General features: G+C 36.7%; 1 protein-coding gene across 1 annotated transcript in view; it reads left to right on the top strand.

The window, feature by feature from the left end:
- LOC116773824 (dystrophin, isoforms A/C/F/G/H-like) overlaps positions 1 to 21,068 on the top strand; it is a 228,887-nt gene that overhangs the window by 32,554 nt on the left and 175,265 nt on the right. The window contains exons 35-37 of the mRNA XM_061523731.1: positions 11,816 to 11,904; positions 14,544 to 14,642; positions 19,440 to 19,545. Coding sequence (XP_061379715.1) covers positions 11,816 to 11,904; positions 14,544 to 14,642; positions 19,440 to 19,545 — 294 coding nt within the window. The remainder of the gene's footprint in view (positions 1 to 11,815; positions 11,905 to 14,543; positions 14,643 to 19,439; positions 19,546 to 21,068) is intronic.

Genomic DNA, 21,068 nt, shown 5'->3' with positions numbered 1-21,068 from the left:
AAAGAAAACGGTAAAAAGCTTTTAATTATGATTGTTTCACATATGTATTACCATTTTTTTACTATCTCCATTCATCTTCTACCATATATCTGTATTGTATATATTGTACCTCTGTTCATTTTATTGCAAACGCAAGCGAATAAAACATTCTTATGGTTTTTAAAAGGTTCCAAAGGAAGCGGCAGACATTGGTTATTTATCGTAAACGGTTTCTGCGAGTTCCGTTTTATGTTTCAAATACAAACAAATACAGGAGCAGTAAATATGTTTCACCCTAGCGCCCCTGATCCCAACGATAGCTATTAATTTTAACTTTGTAAGGGTCGACTGATTAACATTCGTTAATTCTGGTCTCTCACATATATTGATATTTGTTTACTTCAAGTAATTACTCTATCAAATGTTACGCATTAATAACTTCATATGTAATCTTCGGTTATGCTGTTTCATGTCTCGGAAGTCTCCGGAGAACCGAAGTGTTGAACTTGAACAAATGAACTATCGATTTGTCTTGTTATCACGTCTTCAATATTAATTAGTTAACAGTTACCCTTGTACCAGCAAACTTTGTACAAAACACAGTCGGACGATCCACTCTTAATACCACACGTATATTATTTTATTAAGTCTGTGGATCTTTCGTATGTTTGATCCGATATTGATTTATGATTTACCTCAATGGAGTTGTATTTATGTTCAGAGGTTGGCGGTCGAACTATATTTCTCACAGGTCTGACCCTTTTACACGTTACAGAATTAAAATATGTTCACCGAAAGATATTTAATTTCTTTGTGACTCCTGGGTGACGTCATGTTATACTCGAAAAGATCCAAGTCATGCCATCCGAGCGGCAGACGACGCACCGCTGAGGACTGACGACTGTTTATATTAAAAATATGAACGTGAACGAAATTAGTGCTGACGGTCCAACAAGAGAAAAGATCTCAAATTATAAATCGACCCCAACCCGGACACCGGCCTAGACTGTCCATGGTCGATGTCTGTTCGTCTGTCCCTCTATCGTGCTTGTAATTAGCGGCCGGGCCGTGACCTGTCACCCGCAATGCGGCTCCTCTGACGACTCCTAAATCACCATCGACCTTTACATTGTTATATGTCGCTTCACATTAGAAAACCATCAAACCTGCAAATTAGATTGCTATTCAAGCGTTCAAAGCTGCGTAGCTTTAGTCATTACTCACGATTATGAAGAACGAATGTTTTCCTTAAAAAGGTTTCACTCGCCTAAACACATCAATGTCTTGAATCGAATATATTTGAGGTGAAAAAGAGATTCGTTTCAATTTATCATTAAGTATATGGCTAAGTCTTGACTTATAAGACAGATGTTGCCTCAATTTGTTTAAATTAAAGATGAACGCGTAAAATGAAATGTTAACAAGTCGAGACAGTAAAACTGCAGCGCTGCTCAAACTAAATCGTTCAATGCTATAGTCTCGCGAGGCGACTCCAGAACTTTGTGAAAGGTCACTGAACTTTCTAATACACATTTCGTTGATTTAAAGTTATATTACCGTAATCCATTCCAACCCGGTCAATGAAGCAGATTTACCTGAAGGCGAGGCCGTCATATAGTATGCGGTTCATAGAGCTTCCTTTAGACCTGCCCGGGACGGCCCCGGAGTCCACGAGAGTCTATGTACAGACATATTCCTTTTCAGTTTTCAAGTAGTAAAACCAATGTCGCTCAGCAGAACACTCAAGGCCAATACGGTGGAGTGAACGGCTCGAATTCGCTGACGGGGTAGCATTGTTATTGTCAGTCGTTCTTACAAGTACAAAATTTAAAAATTTCACAACCACCGTCCTTTCTCTATTATTACACTCCAGAAATCCCATGTTATTTTGAAAACATAGTTCATGTATTATTGTACATTTACTTATGTAAGTACTGTTTTATATTCTGTACTCAAAGCACGTATCAAATATGTCGGGTGCCTCTCTAACGTTCGTTAAGTGTGATCTCGTTGAGAACACCTTCCCCTGTAGTAGTTGCATCGCCGCGCCGTCTTTCAATGTTAGTTAATAATCAGTTACCGCCCGTTCTTAAAACAAAAATCATCATTTGTTGTTTGATAATCTCTAAGTGGATACCGATTTCCGTTTTTGAATATACCTACATATCTCTTTGTTAACTCCTCTATTGTCATATTGTGATTCCAGCCGTCCTCTCTCGTGCCGACTCCACTGGGTCGTAATGAGGGTAACTTCGGACATGATCCACGGGAGAATTGTATCACCAAACATTGTAAACGAGGATGTGCCGTTCTCATTATAACATTGTTCATATCTGACGCACATGAGGCGATCTGTCGCCGGATAGTTCTCAGTTTAATTGTCGAAACGATACGGACACGTTGGCGTTGTGAACTTTGAAAATGGCAGAGCGGAATTACTAGTAGCCGTGAGAGCGAGTCTAAATATTTAGAACGTTAAGTAAATTGCTTGTGACCCTTTTATTTTGTTTCCTCTTACGAATGGTGTTTGTAAAATAACCGACATACCTTCCGAATTACAGAACATTAACGCTTTACAATTTCTTTCATCGCTTAAAAATATGTATTAAAATTTGTATTTTACATTCCGTACGTCGTTTGCTTCCGTGCGTTTTGACTGAGAATATTGACATTCAGGATTCTATCAATTTGTCAAGCGCACGAATACCGAAGTACTCGTCGACTGTCGACTGGTGTTTGTGTCGGTGACAACGACGACAAATAAATAAAATAAATACAGGGAGCGCGTGCTGTGGACGTCGGGCTGGCTGCGGAATTAGACGAATCGGACGGGAACCGATTTGCTATCGTTAAAAAAAACATGGCTCAGCATTTAAGTGCACTTTGTATATGGTCCGCCATTGTCCGACGGTTCTATTCGGTTCCATTTAAATTATTTTACATAATTCTAATTACGTTTTAAACTGTTTCATTTTATTGTTTAATACTTATTGGATAACACAAAATTTGCATTCACATAATTAATTTTGCAATTTCATTTGCATTGGGGATGCGATGTAGTCTATGGAATTGCAACTACATGCAATACATAATTGTTCATTATGTTTATAAAACAAAATAATTCCTCGTAGTATTATAATGAAAATCTGCTTCTGTTGTGATAAGAAGTGTCTCAGAAAGTTCTTTTGTGGTCTGAGTAACACAAAGGTTGTACGGCTGCCGTCACCCTGGCGGCTCGTTCAACCTGTTCCAGGAGTTCTCGTATAGCCCAGCGAGATATATATCATATTCAGAAATAAGTTCCTTCGGACATCTCTTGAATTTTTAATAAGTCGTTTTTAAATGGCACTAGTTTTAAATATACCTGTGTCTAGTAAATATTAATATGAGGTCGCGTGGTTGGTCTAATCCCGGATAATCTTCATCTGATGACTTCTCCGTCTCTTATGTAAACGATTCAAATACTGATCTATATTTGTTACTAGGTACTAGCCCCCGCTTCGCACGGGCTCTTTATGAAAAATATAAAATAGTCTCTTTAATTTTGAGAATTATTGATTTTATATTATGATAACTTTCAAACGGTACGCCCGATTTAAATGACTTAAAAAATAATTTACAGATACTGATGTAGGCTTTAAGACAAAGTAAATTATTTTGATAAAACTAAATACCGTATTTATGTAAACAGCTTCCTATAAACGCCTTAGGAATGCCAATTTTTAAAAGTTATAAAATGCATATAGTATGTTATCCTTAAGGTATAGACACATGCCGCCGCGAACTTTTCTGTACACCTCTATAAGATACATAATTCCACCATACATTATTTTGTTATATCTCAAAGACTCTAGGCAGCGTTTTCGTTAAAAGCTCTCAGACGGCTCATGTTTTTCCGACATCCTTAACAAATATCGTTAATGTACACACAAATAAACACAAAACTTAACAAATTATATACTAAAACCTTCCTCAAGAACGCTAGCGAGTGGTGATAACTGTTCGATAATCGGTGCAGTATTTTTCCGTTTATCGCGAACTGACAGACAGACACATGTGGCTAGGGACTTTGTTTGATAATATGTATTGATTGATTGATATTGATTGACATTTCTTAAGTAATTTCGACACGTCTCTCTTTAGTTCTATTTTTCTCTCAAAGATCCGTTCGCGATCTTTGACATAGCAGAGTGAAGAGGAGTCGCTTAATGTTAAAAATGTGATCTCTATTTTTAATCGGTGAAGCGGGAATAAACCTTGAAGTGAAATGTTGTCCTAGACAGTGACAGTCGCAAGTAACAACTAGTTCCTCATTATAAAAGTATACAGACTGACAATCATGATCTCAATTAAACCGAATATCCGATAACAAATTCCTCTAATAAACATATTTTAAACCTTAACTTGTTATGTTGAACGTGTAAACTTATATTATATTAAAACGTGTGCTGTAAGTGAATATGTCTATTTGTTTGTAGAACAATCCCTTAATCGCTAAAGCCGCTCGATGTTTCATGATATTCGCTCTAGAACATTCTCTTTCCATGTATATCTTAAGGAAACCATCTTTTACAATCTTGTCACGATTTCTTTTTGTTGACAACTAATTCTATATTAAATTATGAAAATTGTTTCATTAAAATGGCACGCTTAAAAAGAAATTACTATGACACAGCATACCACTTGTCAGTAAAAGGTTCAGTCACAGTTTCAAAACGTTATTAACACTTATTATAATGAATCTGAAGTTTAGTGAGATTGTACCGTCAGCTTCTGTCAGATAATAACTGTCCTAGGAAGCAGGACTCGCCGGTTACAGTTCATGACGCGGAATCCATCACATGTTAAGGTCTCTGCTTGCTCATCTTCGACGTTTTCGTTATGTATTGTATGAGACAGCCGAGTGTGTATGTACTGAGCAAGGTCGTTACACATGTTATCCAGGTACTTAGTTGTACTATTCTTACTTAGCTAACGCTACTCATGTTATTAAATTCCTCTCCGGTCTATAGTTCACAACATCCCTCTCACCCTTCGCCTCCTAAACCTTAATTCTCTGTCGGTTGATTTGTATATATTGTAGTTCAATTGTCATTAATTATCCTGAAAATATACTAAACCTTGCACAATATATATTACACAATAAATATTACGAGCTCACAAAAGAACTCACTCGAAATAGGTTCGTCGTGGATTTATACCCGAAAGATGTGGGAGCGAGAGGTATGACGGCAAAATCTCTACCACCTACTAAAAGACCTGGGCCTGTCCAGAACTAATATCGATTCATTCTTGGAACATACTTCGTAGGCAGCCCCAGTAGGTTCTCTTCATATTTGGTTAGGTAGAGGGAGGCGCTTGGACGCTGGAGGTGAGCGTTTAACGCGCGTTAGATACTGGCCCTTTAAACCTATACCTGGGTCGGAAGTCCATGGCTCTGTTCAAACTTCTCTCCCTCCAACGCGATGCACCCGGCATCCGTACGGTGAACGTATGGAATGCTCAGAGGCTTCGTCTCATTTATTATTTCACAACAATACGGACTTGTTCCTATCTCTGTAGGGTTATTCCCTAGATACTGATGATTCAACATGTGTGTTTCTCGTCGTTGTAAGGCAGTTGCGATATCACTCACTGTAAAAGCAACAAAATTAACATCTAGTATGGAATTATATTGTATAAAACCGAGTGACGTCAACTCCTGGCTGATTGCTTTTACGAACCCCTAATATCGCTTCGAAATTCACCTCATTCCATGTCTTGGATATCGACGAGGCAATTTAGCTCTTAACACAGGGGCACGAGGTTCTTTTGTATTCGTCGAGGGAATCGAGTACCTTATATCGTAACGGGGATTTTTAAAGTAATTGTGAAAAAATGAAATGCATTAAGGAAGGTGTGATGAAATGAAATGAAACCTCAGCCAGGATCGTTGTGACTGTGCGTGTTACATTGTGACTCGACTTCTGATGTAACGGAGGGGACTTTCCTTCAGATATGCTTCACTTGACTGCTCCCAGTCTGAACGAAGAGAATTATCATGGAGATATGAAGACTCGTTCCGCATTCAAAAGTTTTTGTTTTAGCTTCGTTAGTGAAATGAACAGACGGACGCAGCCAAAACTTATAAAAATCACTCGACCGCTGATTACACTACGTCGGAAGCGAGGGTGGTCGATGTGTGTTAATGTCTACACTATTGTTATTTGAGAGACAAATTAAACAACGTTATAACAAAATTAGTAAATTTAATTTCGTATAAAAAAAAGATCGTTTGATGTGCACTGGTTAGAAAATTGTTTTTGTTTACAGTTTTTCTTAAAACGCTTTATATAATTTGTTTCAAATATAAATTAGTATATCCTCCAAACCGACTTCACCAAACAATATTTTATTATGTTTAGTTAATAACCGAGTCAGTACTTCTGTAATTTTTTTCATTGCCGGTTTTCTTCTGGTAACTCCGTTATCAAACTCCGTCCCGCTGGACTTTTTGCTGCTATTAGTGCGTGACGTCACAACATAGCGGAATAATGGCCTCCCATAACTTGTGAAAATGTCAAATTTCCCGCGGCATTACGGGCTCGGAAACCTTTTAACTTGCTCATTGTTATATTGACGCTTCGCCTTTAGTTATGTACACACATACGTCATCCACAACATTATTATTCATATATATAAAAGCTAAGTTGATGTTAGTTATTTTATTCTCTTTCCATCATAATCACTTTTTATGTTTAGTTTAAAAACCGCTCTAAATTTTTAAATAAAATCTTACTTAGCATTACATCTAGTATTGTTTTGTTTATTATTTACAGAACATTAACATTTTATATCATTTTAAACATGTTGAATATAAAACGCAGTAAAACCTTACTTACGTTTTAAAATAAAACTGTTTAATAAATATTAATTCAGTGATTATTAATTATTTTCAACGATAAATACTAAATTTTTAAATAATAGACGCAGAAAGAAGAAGAGGGTCATTTTCATATAATCCACGCCGGGTCACAAAAATTTCTCTTTTCTAAATCAAATAGTCTTTAGCAGTATTAACAATAATTTTCAAATTATAATAAAACAAATTAAAGCAGTAACTTTGTATTTTAAAACCATTTTAATATATGATTTATGAATTGTGATTAAACATACCAATAGTAGTAGTATCGGCTCCCACGGCTCACCGTAATATATAACATGTGTCGTCTCCCTGCCAACACTCCCAGCAGTCCGAGCTAGCGTCTGTCTGTTGTCTATTGATATACGATAATGAGTTTGCTGTATTTTTTAAGAAGCTGGACTAACATGTCCTAACATATATGGCTTGTAGAATGTTCCTTACTATTGAAACTGGAATAATATTTGGGTTTATCAAATGAAAAGTTAAATATTTTGATGCTTGAAGCCCAGACACTAAGGTTATAATTATATTTTTATTTTCATTAAACTGTATTCGCTAGTGATTGTAAATTAAGTTTAAACGGTTTTCAATTCTGATCTCTTCAATAAAACAGTGAAGGTTGTCGTCTGTTGTCCCTCGTCTGAGTGCTGTTGTAATGCTATGAGATGTGATGTCCTAGCACAGAGCCCGGTTCTATTCGAGGCCGTAATTTGCATTAGAAGCGGTTTGAACACTTAGCGGAGATCTGGTCGACATTATGTTAAAACTGTTTGTACTGGAACAACACGTTCCCTCGAGAAACACATTGTAGGTACTAAAACACTTCATTCTGAATTACAGTCATTAACTTTAATCCTGTGTTAGAGTTTGATTATTTCAATTACTACTACACATTACGGACATGCATATATTACTATACCAACGAAGGGGTCGCATACCGTATGACCCCATATCCATATATAATGAAAGACAATTCCAAGTTCACATCGTGACTCTGCATACTAGTTGTCTCTCAGTTCCCGTTAACTATTATGAATAAGAAACTTCTACTCTCTGTATGAGGTGCGACGTTGCAAACTTGTTGAAGGCCTGAGGGACCTTAACTGATGTTTTAATATATCGAAGCGGAGCCTGTCTTCCTTAGTCAAAGGTGATGGTGACATCGCATCGTTATTATTTTTGTGTTATGTTCAGGTACATATTCACGCGCGATCCTTTCTACTAGACGGTATCGGTTGCAGGTCCCATTCCATCATGGAAGTGTCCACATCCACCTGTCAAATCATCCTATAATACTTTTTTAATACTCACATAAGAAAACTAATATGACTGTCGCAATTATTTGATTTGTTCGCTTTTTGGAACGGTTGCGACATGAGTAGCCATCTATAACTTTGATAAATTGCTTGTAGACAGCCGCGTTCGTGTTATAAGTCCGTTTAATAATAACAGTAAGAATGAACGACTCCAGACACCAGAGTGTTCATATAGCGAGGAGGGCTTGTCGTCATTGTGCGTTTAGATGTAAGTCAATAATTAAACCATTGTTCGAACTAAAATCGTACCCTTTGGGGAAACGATAATGTGTTCCCAAATTTAGTTGGCATATTTGAAAGTTGTCGCTATTGTTGAATGTATCATAACACGGTGCACACTACGCTGATGGAAGGTTGTTTGATCATATTTATTGAGATATGAAACTTAATTCGCGAAACTTATAATCTTTTTCTTATGCTACCCTATGCTCTTTTTTTGTAACATCAACCATGAATTTAAGGTGTGCCTAAACGCGGGACCTTCATAAACACTTACATGTCTATTGAATGCCTCAGTCCATGAACAAGTTTCAAAGATCCTCCGCACGGAGCGACTTCAGCACCATGAATATGTCTACAGGAGACCATGACCACTAGACATTTGGTGCAAGGAACGTACCCAAGTGACGTTATACACAAAAAACTGTAATTAACTTTGTTAATAATTCTTTCTTTATCGCTTTCTTCAGCTTTTTTGGATGTTCTTTGATATTATTGATAGAGTATAAGAAATACCATTTTATTAATTTAATTTTGATGAAAAAAAAAAGATTTCATAATTTATCTTAATAAATTTCTGTTTCTCCGGCAATTTAAGGTCGGTCTAATTGTGACGGCGACACAGAATTCCATGTTTTTACTGCCAATGATTTTAAAGTTCCCCACCCGTAGTCCATTATGTGCGCCCAAAAACCTGAATGCCGTAAGTTGTCAGTGAACAAGCGTTAAATCGGTGCCTCGGAATCATTGAGCAGTGAGTGTGTAGAGGCAGCGACCTGGATACCGCCTCCCACCAGTTATTATTAACTGAAACAACGGCAGATAGAGACACCCTCCCTTCAAAACTTATATAGCTAGAACATATATATGTTATAATGAGTTTTAAGACATCGGAATATATTATAAAAATGTTTCAAAATATTTCCTTCACGATGACGAAACAATACGAAAAGTAATGAAAGTTTTACACTTCCACGTAAAATGTCTGTGTTACGGTGTCGTGTGACGGTTGTCGTAAGGTTCAATGTGTGCTGGTGATTGATGGAACTTAAAAAATAGACAACTTGACGGTAGTTTGATACGAGTTACACAGAGTTATAGGTATAAAATAACTCGGCAGTAATGACATTTACTGAGTTGTCACAGTTACGGACCGTTGTTGTCGGCTGTGGCGAATCAAACAAATACTGTTTTGCAACTAACATAATATTCCATTCTGATGACGGACGAGTCACGCGAACAGCTGACAGCAAGAAACATCTTGATATTATTACAACGAGCTTCTTGATCCAACAACTCAAAAGAAGTTCTCTGTATTGAACAAAACCGTCCGACACACAGGACCACAACTAGGCGGAAGCTACTCGGCGCTTCTTGCGATTCTTCTTATCCAGTTATTCCACGAAATAAACTTATATTTATAAAACTTTTCCTATTTTCACCTCGCCTCCTTCACGGCATCCTAAAAAACGACTCTCGTTTTAAAATAGTACTTATGTTCTGGATCATAATGATTAAAATGTGACACAGAGTCGGCTACAGCATCGTATTGTTTATAGCGACAATGCCAATTGTAGTATACAGAGAAATATTCTCTTTAATAGGATCCCTATAAGGATTACAATCGTTTGTCTTTGTAACTGTCAAAACTTTAATACCGAGAGCTGTACAGTACGTGACTTCAGTCGCTCGTCTGTCTGATACACATTTTATATAAAGGTGTATCTTCAATAATATTAATATGGTTTAATTTTAACAGGGTTTTAGTCGAAGCTCATTAATATTTTCATGCTTCTGTTATAGTGAATGTTAAATCGGTTCGATTCCATGGCCGCTATTTACTCATATAATAATTACTTGGTACAAGTCTTGCATCTAATTTGCCGATACAACGTTTCGATGCTTCGTTGGCGATGAATGGACCGTGGCCGCAGACTTCGATGCTAAAAGTATGAAATAAATATGACGTCATCACTCTGAACGTACAACATCAATATTATTATTATTTTAGTTCTGAAAAAGAATTATCGCTGGCATTTGTTTTAATCCGCACAAAATGAAAATAAGACTATTTACTAAAAATAATGAAATGTTGTGTAATTGTCGGTACCAGTTGTAAACGGTTTGGTATCTGTTAAAGCTTTGTTCTATCATCCATGTTCATCCACAATATGGTCCTATTGTTTCCTAAGACCGCGGTATCTTGTAATATTATTAATGTAATACAATGCTCATAACCCGACGTCGCTCGCTTGTCGTTCATGACGATGAAGTGATCGTCGTTTGTATAGAGCAAAATGTTTAAGTGGCCATAATTTATTAATGTTCTACATGTCGGCTCGTGTTATGAGAAATATCACACGTTCATAAGATTCAGTTCGCTCAGTAGTTTGATGAATGTTTGTTTCACCATCATTTAATGTGACTGTCTGTTCGTCTGTTTGGTTTGAGGACAGACTTCTTAAATCCCGAGAGCCGGTTGTACATAGATACTAGTCTTTGTGAAGTGGAGTCGGTGGTAAGGTTCAGGAATGGTTTTAATGAGGACCGACAAGTGATGCATCCAGAGATACCTTCAGGCGGCGCTGTGATACATGTTGATTGTGAAACATTTTACATTACATGTTTAAACTAGTTAGTTTTCCTCACGATGTACTTTTTGAATATGAAATTATTTGACTGAACCGTCTGTTTTGAATGTGATCCCCCCCGCGTTGTGACTTACGCTTTAAATGTATTTTCAATAGATTTCTACAATTCTCTTGTTATATCATACTGTGTTTTTGAAATCGAATTTCTCTTAGTCGGAGTTTTAATGTTTAATATTTATGTACTTCTTTCGAATCAACCACTAGTTTCTACTAGGAATCGAACATCTTTAAGTTTTATTCATCACCCATACATTTTCGTTTTAATCTGATATAAGAAGATCCTTCTTAGGGGAACCTTATCTAGTAGATTCAGGATAATGTAGACTTAATTTGTTAATAAATAAAGATGTAGGTGTCTGGCTCATTAGAGTTTCATATACTCCATACAAGTAGGGTATATATTTGTTTCTTTGATGCCGTTCAGTTATTAATTTTTATTTTTTAATTTCTTTCAATATTTTCTAGTGATTTCCCTTCCATATCTTCTGAAGCCTCTCAGTGTTATAAGATGATTCTTATCAACTAATCTTCCGCTATTTTTAATATTTTTTGTATATTTTTCGTGACCGTGTGAATACATCTGTTATACATTAACGTTTAACAAACAGTTATACAAATTCATCATTATAAAGATGCTGAATGGCTTCATACCAAGAGTGTTAGGTGTGTGTACTAATCACAAAGGTTTGTGATCGGTGGTATCTGTTCCGGTTGAGGTGTCACTCAATGTCCGTGTGTTGTTCCAGAGCGCGGCGTGCGGGTGGGGTCGCGGCGGGGCCCGTCGCTGGACTCGCCCGCAGCGCTGCTCGCCAACTTCGACAGCACCACTCTGCAGGTAACAAACACATCACACGCCCACTCACTTCACACACTCCTCTACAGCTCACATGTCTCGTGCGGACAATTGCTTAATTAATTTGTAGTCTGTTGAATCGTCCGAGTGTAAGTGCGGGGTCTGTGTCGAACACGGCCGCTTAATGAATATGATCCAGGGCGTCTCAGATCGCCGCAAATCATTGAGTTCTTCCTTGAGGCAGCTCAACACCCCATTTATATAGTACAGTCGCTTGACTTCGGAGAATGTAATTTTATTGTACGGTTTTTATGGAATTCTTGTTCAATGACCTTGATGGTTTTATGTTTTGAAGACAATGAGTTTTACTCCAAAGTACATCAATATTTAAGTGATGTAGAATAATCATATCAACTGAACTAAATCTCCATCTCCCTCTCTAGTCAGCGCGAGATGTGTTCTCTTTCATCTCCCTCGTCATCTTCTCTTCTTCTACTTGCATATCTTTTCTCGAACTCTGTCTGTATCTTCTATTTCCGTCACAATATTTTTTCTCATATAATTTAAATAGGAACAATTGTAATTTTCAACACAAATTAGAAATGTCGTAGTTAAAAGTTGTTAGTTTAGATATTAAAATATAGTGTCATTACCAGCTGGTCGTCACACTTCCGAAGTTGAACTACTTTCTGGAAAACGATGTAATGCGGGGTGAGGGCGGGAACATCACGATACTATGTTATATATTTAAAAAAAGGTCGGGTTGTAAGTTCGTTTTTTTATATAATGAAGGTCTCGTATGAATTTATACTAACTTACAATATATTTTTATACTCATACATGAGTATATAATTTTTACGACTTTATAATTTCAAAATCATTGCAAGTTTTAAAATTACAAAATTAATAAATTCGTTATAATTTTATCAACTCATTTTCTGAAAGGAAAGAAAAAATAATATACGAGAATAAAAATCCAGACAAGCTTCTGCTCCAGAATCTTAACTAACGTTAACACAATAGACATTTGAACCCCGCCCGCCCTCGGCCGCGGCACCAGCCTTCGACATTCAATACCACACGTTTCAGGAATATTTGCGGAACGTCCAGTTTTCTTTAATGAAAAAATGTTGAGGCTCTAAATTAGCCACTTGATATATAATAATATATTTCTTTATAATTCTCGAGCAATATTTACATTGAGACGTGAAAAAATCGTGTTAGTAAATCGAGATCAAAAGGGACACGAGGTGCCGGCGGCGGCGAGCTTGAATGCAGCGAATCAATATGTTTTAATCTGAATTTCGTCTGGAGGGTTCAACCTTCGCCCCGGAAACGACCAAAACTCATCCCAACGATATCTATAAAACTGTACTTCAATTGGAAACACACAGGAGTGAAAAGCATTTGCAGAGACGGCGTTCTATTCGAAAATCGGGAAACCGGGGCTTGCTCCTGAAGTCACAATGTTACCAGAGATTGATTTGTTCATTCACACGCGCGTTGGAAGCGGCACACTCTACACTTACTCGCATATTGTCTTAAAACATTTTCACATACAATTTATTCAGGATAATAAACGTAACAAGAGACACCTTAGTTTTCTATTTGTTGTGGAATTTACGAATGAAAACTTATTTTATATGAAAAACAGATTTTCACCACTCGATGTAAGAAATTCATTTAAAGTATTGTAGGGAGTTTTGTGTACAGCGGTTATTAAAGTATTACCACAAACTATTTGAGGAACTTTAAAAAGAGCTTTGAATCTTATCATAAAACTTACCGAATGAACAGGAAACTAACTCCGACGATAATCATAATGAGAAAACCTAAGTCGTGGTCGGCTGTTCATACTCATATGAAATTGTTATCGTTTTCATTTCCTCGTGCAATATAAAGTAATATGTGGACGTTATCGTTAGAATGTTTGTATATCATAGTCCTGGATGAGGCGGAGGTGACGTCACCACCACCGACCGTCCCCGGAGCCCCGGTCACCTCGCCAGTAGATCGTATTGTTCCCTGTCTTATTGGAAACCGATACATGACTACACAGACCTCGTCGTCTATTGTCATGGATGTTTTTCTGTAATTATCCTAATATATGGTGACATTGTATTAACATACCTTCCGAGAAAATATATCCTCTAAGTTTCTCAGGACTGTCTCAGTAGAACCAGCAGTGTACCGATCGTCGGAAGATAAGTTTTGTTCACTAATTAACGCCTTAAATCGTAAATGATATTCTTTTTCTTATTTCAATAAACGGCTAGATATAAGCAAATATGTTTCGATATCCCATCCTCGTACATGTAGGTATGTGATCATCCTATGAATGAGATTAAAGTAAGTTGTGCGATGTCCCGCTGCGAGACTGGTTCTGTTCAATACTCACAATGCTCAATGTTATTACTACAGTCTCACACAACACATTGTGTATATTTTTTGAACCGTTTATGTTTGTTTTGTTAAGGCTTCTTTGACAAATAATAAGTTTTAGTAGACTTTAGCTTGAGTGAGTCAGCTGTCGGAAAATGTTGACATTATTAAAAATATTAAGCAATTTCCTTACAATACTCGGTATTTATGGTGTGCTATGGTGTTATCTGAACAGGTACCAGGTATATATCATAAGTTTTAAGGGTATGGTGTATGTATGCATGTACGTCGTTCTCTAGATCCGTGACTGGTTGTCTGTGGAGGCGGACATGCTGCGAGCTCAGCCGGTGGCGGTCGGCGACGTCGATGACATCATCAGTCAGCTCGACAAGCAGAAGGTGAGCACAGAACACGCACTACACCTACACAACTATTGACATTAAACAACTCTAGGAGAGGCTCATGGACTCATTGTTTAAGTTTCCCTGACATCTAGGTTACAGTAGACGACAGATATTTTCTCGTGGACCAAAAAGGTCCGCACTGACGGTAACCAGAATATAACCACGAGATATAAAAATAAAATCATCATAAATATTGTTTAGTGCCCGCTGTCAGAATCGATCGTGAGCCTGAGAAGAATTTAAATAAGGTCGGGATGTTGAAAAACAATCCCAAAGAGTATCCGGAGGCTGCGGGAAGAGACGCGATGCGATCATACTACCGAGTAGACCATTCACACAAATAGGAGATAAATCAATTGTATTTTATTCCTAAACATTAAATTATATTCCTCATTTCATTTATATTAAAACAGACACATGATTTGATGGTGATTTTTTAACTCAAGCAATATTTTTGTTACTACTAAACTGTAACATTACCAGGTTATATGACTCATACAAAAGTAGATTTAAAGTAATTCTTCATTGCGTAACTGACTTTAGTTCACATTCAACTTTTGTGAATCTTTTCCTTATATTTAAACTACAGTAACTAATATTATACTCTTTTTATTGATGTTATCTGCACACTCTCTTCATCTGTGTAGAGTCGCCTGGGACACTCGTTACACTCACCTCAATGAGACCGATTCAATGACATCTCTAATCAGCACTAACGATATGTTCAATGATGAAGTTAGCCCAAAACTAGTCCACAAATTATAAACTCTGTTGTCTCTCATTAAAGTCTTATTTCACAGTACACTGACGAATGATGTTGGAGACTAATCAACCCCTATCGTATTAAATAGACTTCACAAAAACAAACTTTATGATCCGTTACATAAAATATAATTTAGACTGTTTTCGGTGTTCCTGGTCCGCTTCATTGTCGTCATGATGTAAAACCTACTTTGAGGTTTGTGTGTAATGATAGCGTTGAGTGTAGTCCAGGGATGAGACGCCTCTAAACAAGCTCATTTATTTCTCGTATGTTTTAAGGCGATGTGATATTGTAAACTTCTGAGACGTTGTTTTCAAATATTTTTTACACCAAAGCAGCAAACTGTGCTTTAAATAAAAAAAAATAATTAGGTTGTTCTGAGAAAACATAAAAGTGTTCGCTGAGATTCCGACTCATTGCTGAGGTTTCAGGTCGTAATCGCCTTAGGGCGGGCGGGACACTGAGCCTCCATTTTTATATATTACTACGATTTCACCGTGGCTTTGTTTGGTTTAGGTATTATTATAGATACCTTCGAGAAACAGCCTTTCATGTTGAATTAAGGAATCTGAATGAGCCATATAATAATTCACATTTTCTTGGGAAAAACTATTTTCCTGTTAAGTCTGTTGTCTATTTTTGATACATATTTTGTAGTCGAAAATATGCGAGAGTGTTAAGAATTGAAACTCCACATTACTGAACAAACTATCACCAAATCATTGTGAAGGCCAAACATCGCTACACGTAGCTCAAGTGACAATTATTATCTTCTCAATACTCCGGTCTAGCGAAGTGTTGTGATCGCGCCGGCGACTCGTCTCCTACTGAATATTCTCACTTGGCTTTTATATAATAACGTCAGCTTCCTTCCTAATCTCTTTTTCATTATTAAATTTAAACCCTTTGTTGTCGTTATCTCATTATCTCTAAAACATCATATGAAAGTCTTTATTTTTGTCATATAATACCTATCTGTGTTGACAAGAATTAAGACGTCCTACTCTTTTAGCATTATTGTTGCAGTAGATGTGTTTTCATTATCAAATACTCTTATCTCATTTCTTAGTTAATTTTAATGAACATTATTTCTTAAAGTGACATTAAGACCTTACCGACTGCAGCCTGCGCTGTGTCTGTCATGCAAATGAAGTCAACATGTGAGGGACGCTTGGTTTTGTGTCACAGGGTTCATACCATACGCATGCGTCAGGTTCAGTGATGCCAAGTGTCGATAGTTTTTATTGACTAGTTACAGTACAGAGAACGTCTGTAGGCACACCTATAAACATTTCTTCCTAACGAGTTAAATAAATAAACGAGTAAATCCTAGTGTTTCTCTCTAAATATAAATAATAACATACAAGGAAGCAACTTTCTACTGCACGCTCCTGTAGACCATTAATATTGCCTCAAAATTACATATGAGGGAGATACAGTAGTAATCATAATGTATTAATTCTCGTAAAAAGTAAAGAATACAATTAGATTAAATTAATTTTCCTGTATTTCTCCTAAAATTTAAATGATTTAAGTTCGTTTCGGTGTTCACAGACACAGTAATTTGAACCGGCAAAAAGATGATTGAGGATTGTTCGCCTCAAAACTGAGAAAATTTCATGAAATTACCAAAGAAACTTTAATTGTTTGGTAAACATTTGGGGGACTTTATTTCTTGATACAGTTCTTATCGCCTCTGTAGGTTTTCGTCAGAGCAAGATATTTAAACCGGAGGAACTTTCTATGGTGATAGAAATCCTTAAGTACTGTGATCCACGTGAAATCATGATGTGTCCTTCTCAAAAGAACACAGTCCCTCACGAGCTTACAATGGAAAATCGTTCAAATCGTTTGATTACCGCTGACAAAACAGATCCTGCTATATGATACTCATACTAAACTAGTGTCGAGCAATAGGAACTAGCAGAACTTCTGACACACGACCAAGATGTTCACGGTTTCAAAACTTCAAATAGCAAAGATTTTAGAAGAAAATGTAATCCATTCAATATCGTGTACACGGTGCTGTTTTGTTTGTTCAAAACTGATCATAGATCAGGAATGGTAACTCTGACCATCCTGGCCGATTTCGTTGACAACGCCAAGAAGCAAAGCCCATTCATATTTTTCTTTTATTATGTATGTCTCCCATAAATGAATTAATAAATTTCATAAACCAAATACCCTTTCATCGACTTCTGTCCATCTCTACTGCTCTCTCCTCACGAGCATGCGCGGTTCCCTCCACTGGTGAGGAGGGGCCGGGGGGTGGCGGCGGCTGGTTGCCAGGCAACTACCAGCGAGCAGCGTACTGATAGTACACCAGATCGTAAAACATTTCAGCAGACGGCTGTGAGATGGAGACACGAGCTCACGACTGTATGCGCAACATTTAATGTGCAATCTTCCAGTTACCATGACACACTATGGTCTTTAGAACAACATAATAATTATTTCTACTTCATCAACATCACGATTTTTTATAAATGATTAATTCGCCTTTTGTACCTACAGTTATGAACGCATGAGTGTCCATGACTCCGGGTGCTGGAGGTAGTGTAATGTTACAGCTTGTAAGTGGCACATTTAGCACGAGTTAATTAGAGTTAATGACGTTTAAAATTTACTACATAATTACTGTAATTTTCACATATATTTTATAAATGTGGTTGGTGTATAGTTTTTCATGAGTTGTCCTGTTGGTATGAAAATTCGCTCTCTTATTATATCCCCGTTCACTCCCTTCCGCGATGTGTGTCCGTGTGTCTCGCCCTCACTGCCTGCATATTGTTACCGTGCCTCGTCTGAAAGCTAATCTTGTATTTCGTTCCTTGTAAGCGAAGTCGCAACCATTACACCTTTGCGATTGTGCTATTATAACGACACATGTTAGCTCGCGATGCGTCCCTGGACTGGGATGGAGTGAAGGATGTCCATTCCTATGATTTATTGAAACTGAATTTAATTCATGTTCTTAGTTTTCAACCAAGCGTTAACTCCGTGGAACTTCTAGGTATATTTAAGAGGTCGTTTTGTTCTCGACTAAGACATGTAGAGTTTCCTTATTGTACTCTTGAAGTTGAGGAAAAAACGCTCGCTATAGGATAAGAGGTGTACACTCTATCTAAAATATTTTACATATATCGTTTATATTGATAACTACATGTGCAGATGCAGATTAATAGATTTTTATCAAAATTAAATCAATCAAATTATTTTGTACGACTTTATGATACGTAATATTATAATAATCTTTCTAGAAGCGATTCTTTGGTCTGCTAAAGAGTATTTAATCTTTCAATTTAATATTGAAAGTGGTATAACATCGTCTGAGTTTGTTTTTTATTACATATAAATATTATAAAACAAAGTCCCTCGCCGCAACTGTCTGTCTGTCTGTTCGTGATAAACGGAAAAACTACTGCACCGATTATCTAACAGTTATCACTCGATAGTGTGATTCTCGATGAAGGTTTAAGTATATAATTTGTCAAGTTTTTGTATTTACTTGTGGGTACATTAACGATATTTTTTGAAAATGTCGGGAAAACATGAGCCGTCTGAGAACTTTTAACGAAAAGGCTGCCTAGTGTCTTTGAGATATAACAAAATAATGTATGGTGGAATTATGTATCTTATAGAGGTGTACAGAAAAGTCCGCGGCGGCATGTGTCTACACCTTAAGGATAACATACTATATGCATTTTATAACTTTTAAAAATTGGCATTCCTAAAGCGTTTATAGGAAGCTGTTTACATAAATACGGTATTAAGTCTTATCAAAATAAATTACTTCCTTTTCAAGCCTACATCAGTATCTGTGAATTACTTTTTAAATCATTTAAATCGGGCGTACCCTTTGAAAGTTATCATAATATAAGTTTAATAATTCTCTAAATTAAATAGGCTATTTTATATTTTTTGTAAAGAGCCCGTGCGAAGCCGGGGCTGGTACCTAGTTACATATAATAAATTATTTTGTCTTCGTTATCTTCTATATTTATATTAAGTGTGTGTTTGTACGTCAGGGCGTGCTGCGGGAATTAGAACAGAAGAAGCCACAGTTAGACGAGCTGCTGCACACAGCAGAGAGTTTGAAGGGCACCGAGAACAGGCAACAGCTACATGGAAAAGGTATGTCCGGCGCTTACAACTAGAATAAGTAAGACCTTCAGTCTTTTTGACATTTCTGTAATAAGATTCTTTTTATAGTCTTTCATAAAATTGTTTTTCCTTTTAAAACACATAAATAAGGCACTTTACATTTTTCGAGTGAGAGTCTGTAAATTCACCCTCTCATGAATCAGTGGAGCAAACGATCTTCTCCTGCAACCCAAAATAGGCCTTGTGTGTGAGCTGTTAGGATTCATAACGGAATCGCTTGTCTCGCCCTGTTCACACCTAAGTAGCAATATCTCTCGTTTCTCACCTGACAATAAAAGAAAATTATTTTGTTTTATGGACGTATTATTTTGTACGACTAAATTTTTGACTTCTAGATAAAAAAAAAATCTTAGAGAACAAAAGTATCCGTGTCCTAGTACTTTGATAGGTGTATCTATCTATCTATGTGAAAGAATCTGAACCAAACTTATAAACATGTATAATATTCAATATCGAGAAACGCCCGAGCTATTAAGGACAATGTAAAAACGCCTCGAACGCGAATCACTCCAAGATATCTGGGAACATTCGTCTCTCTAAACGATCTGTGAATTAATTGTGACCATTTGACTGAAGCCCGGGAAACGCTTGTTTTGTTCTCTTATCGGCTGGATGGGATTTATCTCCCTTAAATACTTTACTAGAAATGTAATTACAGAATGAGGTTAGTGTTTGTTAAATTCAATAAAGTAATTGAGTCGAATCGAACCGCTCTAGTCTCGCGGGGAAAATAGCTACAGTGGAAGAATACAGGATTTGAAGGTTTACCCAGAATACCTACAACAGTGTAACAACAACAACAGTTAGTGTTACAAACACGACTCTATACATGTTTTGTTGTTCGTCTACACTAGTGAGTGGGACATCTCCCGCTTTCCGACATCTTGGGTACATAATGACGTCATCGTTCTGACCGCCTCATACAAAACATTGAAACTGTCAAATTAAAATATACAAGAAACATATTTGCTGATTAATATACGTTATAGTACGACTGTGCACGGACCCTTGTCCCTCTATAAATGGTTCCCTTCCATTCAGTGTCACTTTATGACCGACCCGACCTTACATTTCTTCCTCGCCGGTCGACTATGACCATCCTAAGTAATTACTCCACTAATGAGGTCGTATCTAACATGCTGGAATTTATACGATATTAGTTGAAGTTCAGTTTCATCGTGGAAGCTACTTCTAGAACCATATCCGTTAATACTAGCACTGCGAGTACACTCTCACTTTCTTGTAATTATTATGATTATTATGATGCTGTTAATAAAAGCGATTGCTACGATGTGATTTTCGTAAATCATAAAATTATGAATTAATGAATAATGATACTCATCTAAAGATTGATATAAAAAATATATATTTTTGAGCGTATTTGCGAAAAATTTAATTATCTAAAAGGGTGAGGTTTGGGTTGGTTTTCAAGTATTTGAGAATTTTTTTTCTTGTAGCACTTTATTATGAGGTTACTCAGGTTACAAAGAAAT

The sequence above is a fragment of the Danaus plexippus genome, chromosome 20 (assembly GCF_018135715.1).
Source record: "Danaus plexippus chromosome 20, MEX_DaPlex, whole genome shotgun sequence".
Lineage (NCBI taxonomy): Eukaryota > Metazoa > Arthropoda > Insecta > Lepidoptera > Nymphalidae > Danaus > Danaus plexippus.
The sequence above is the reverse complement of the archived record's forward strand: the minus strand, read 5'-3'. Positions and strand labels throughout refer to the sequence as shown.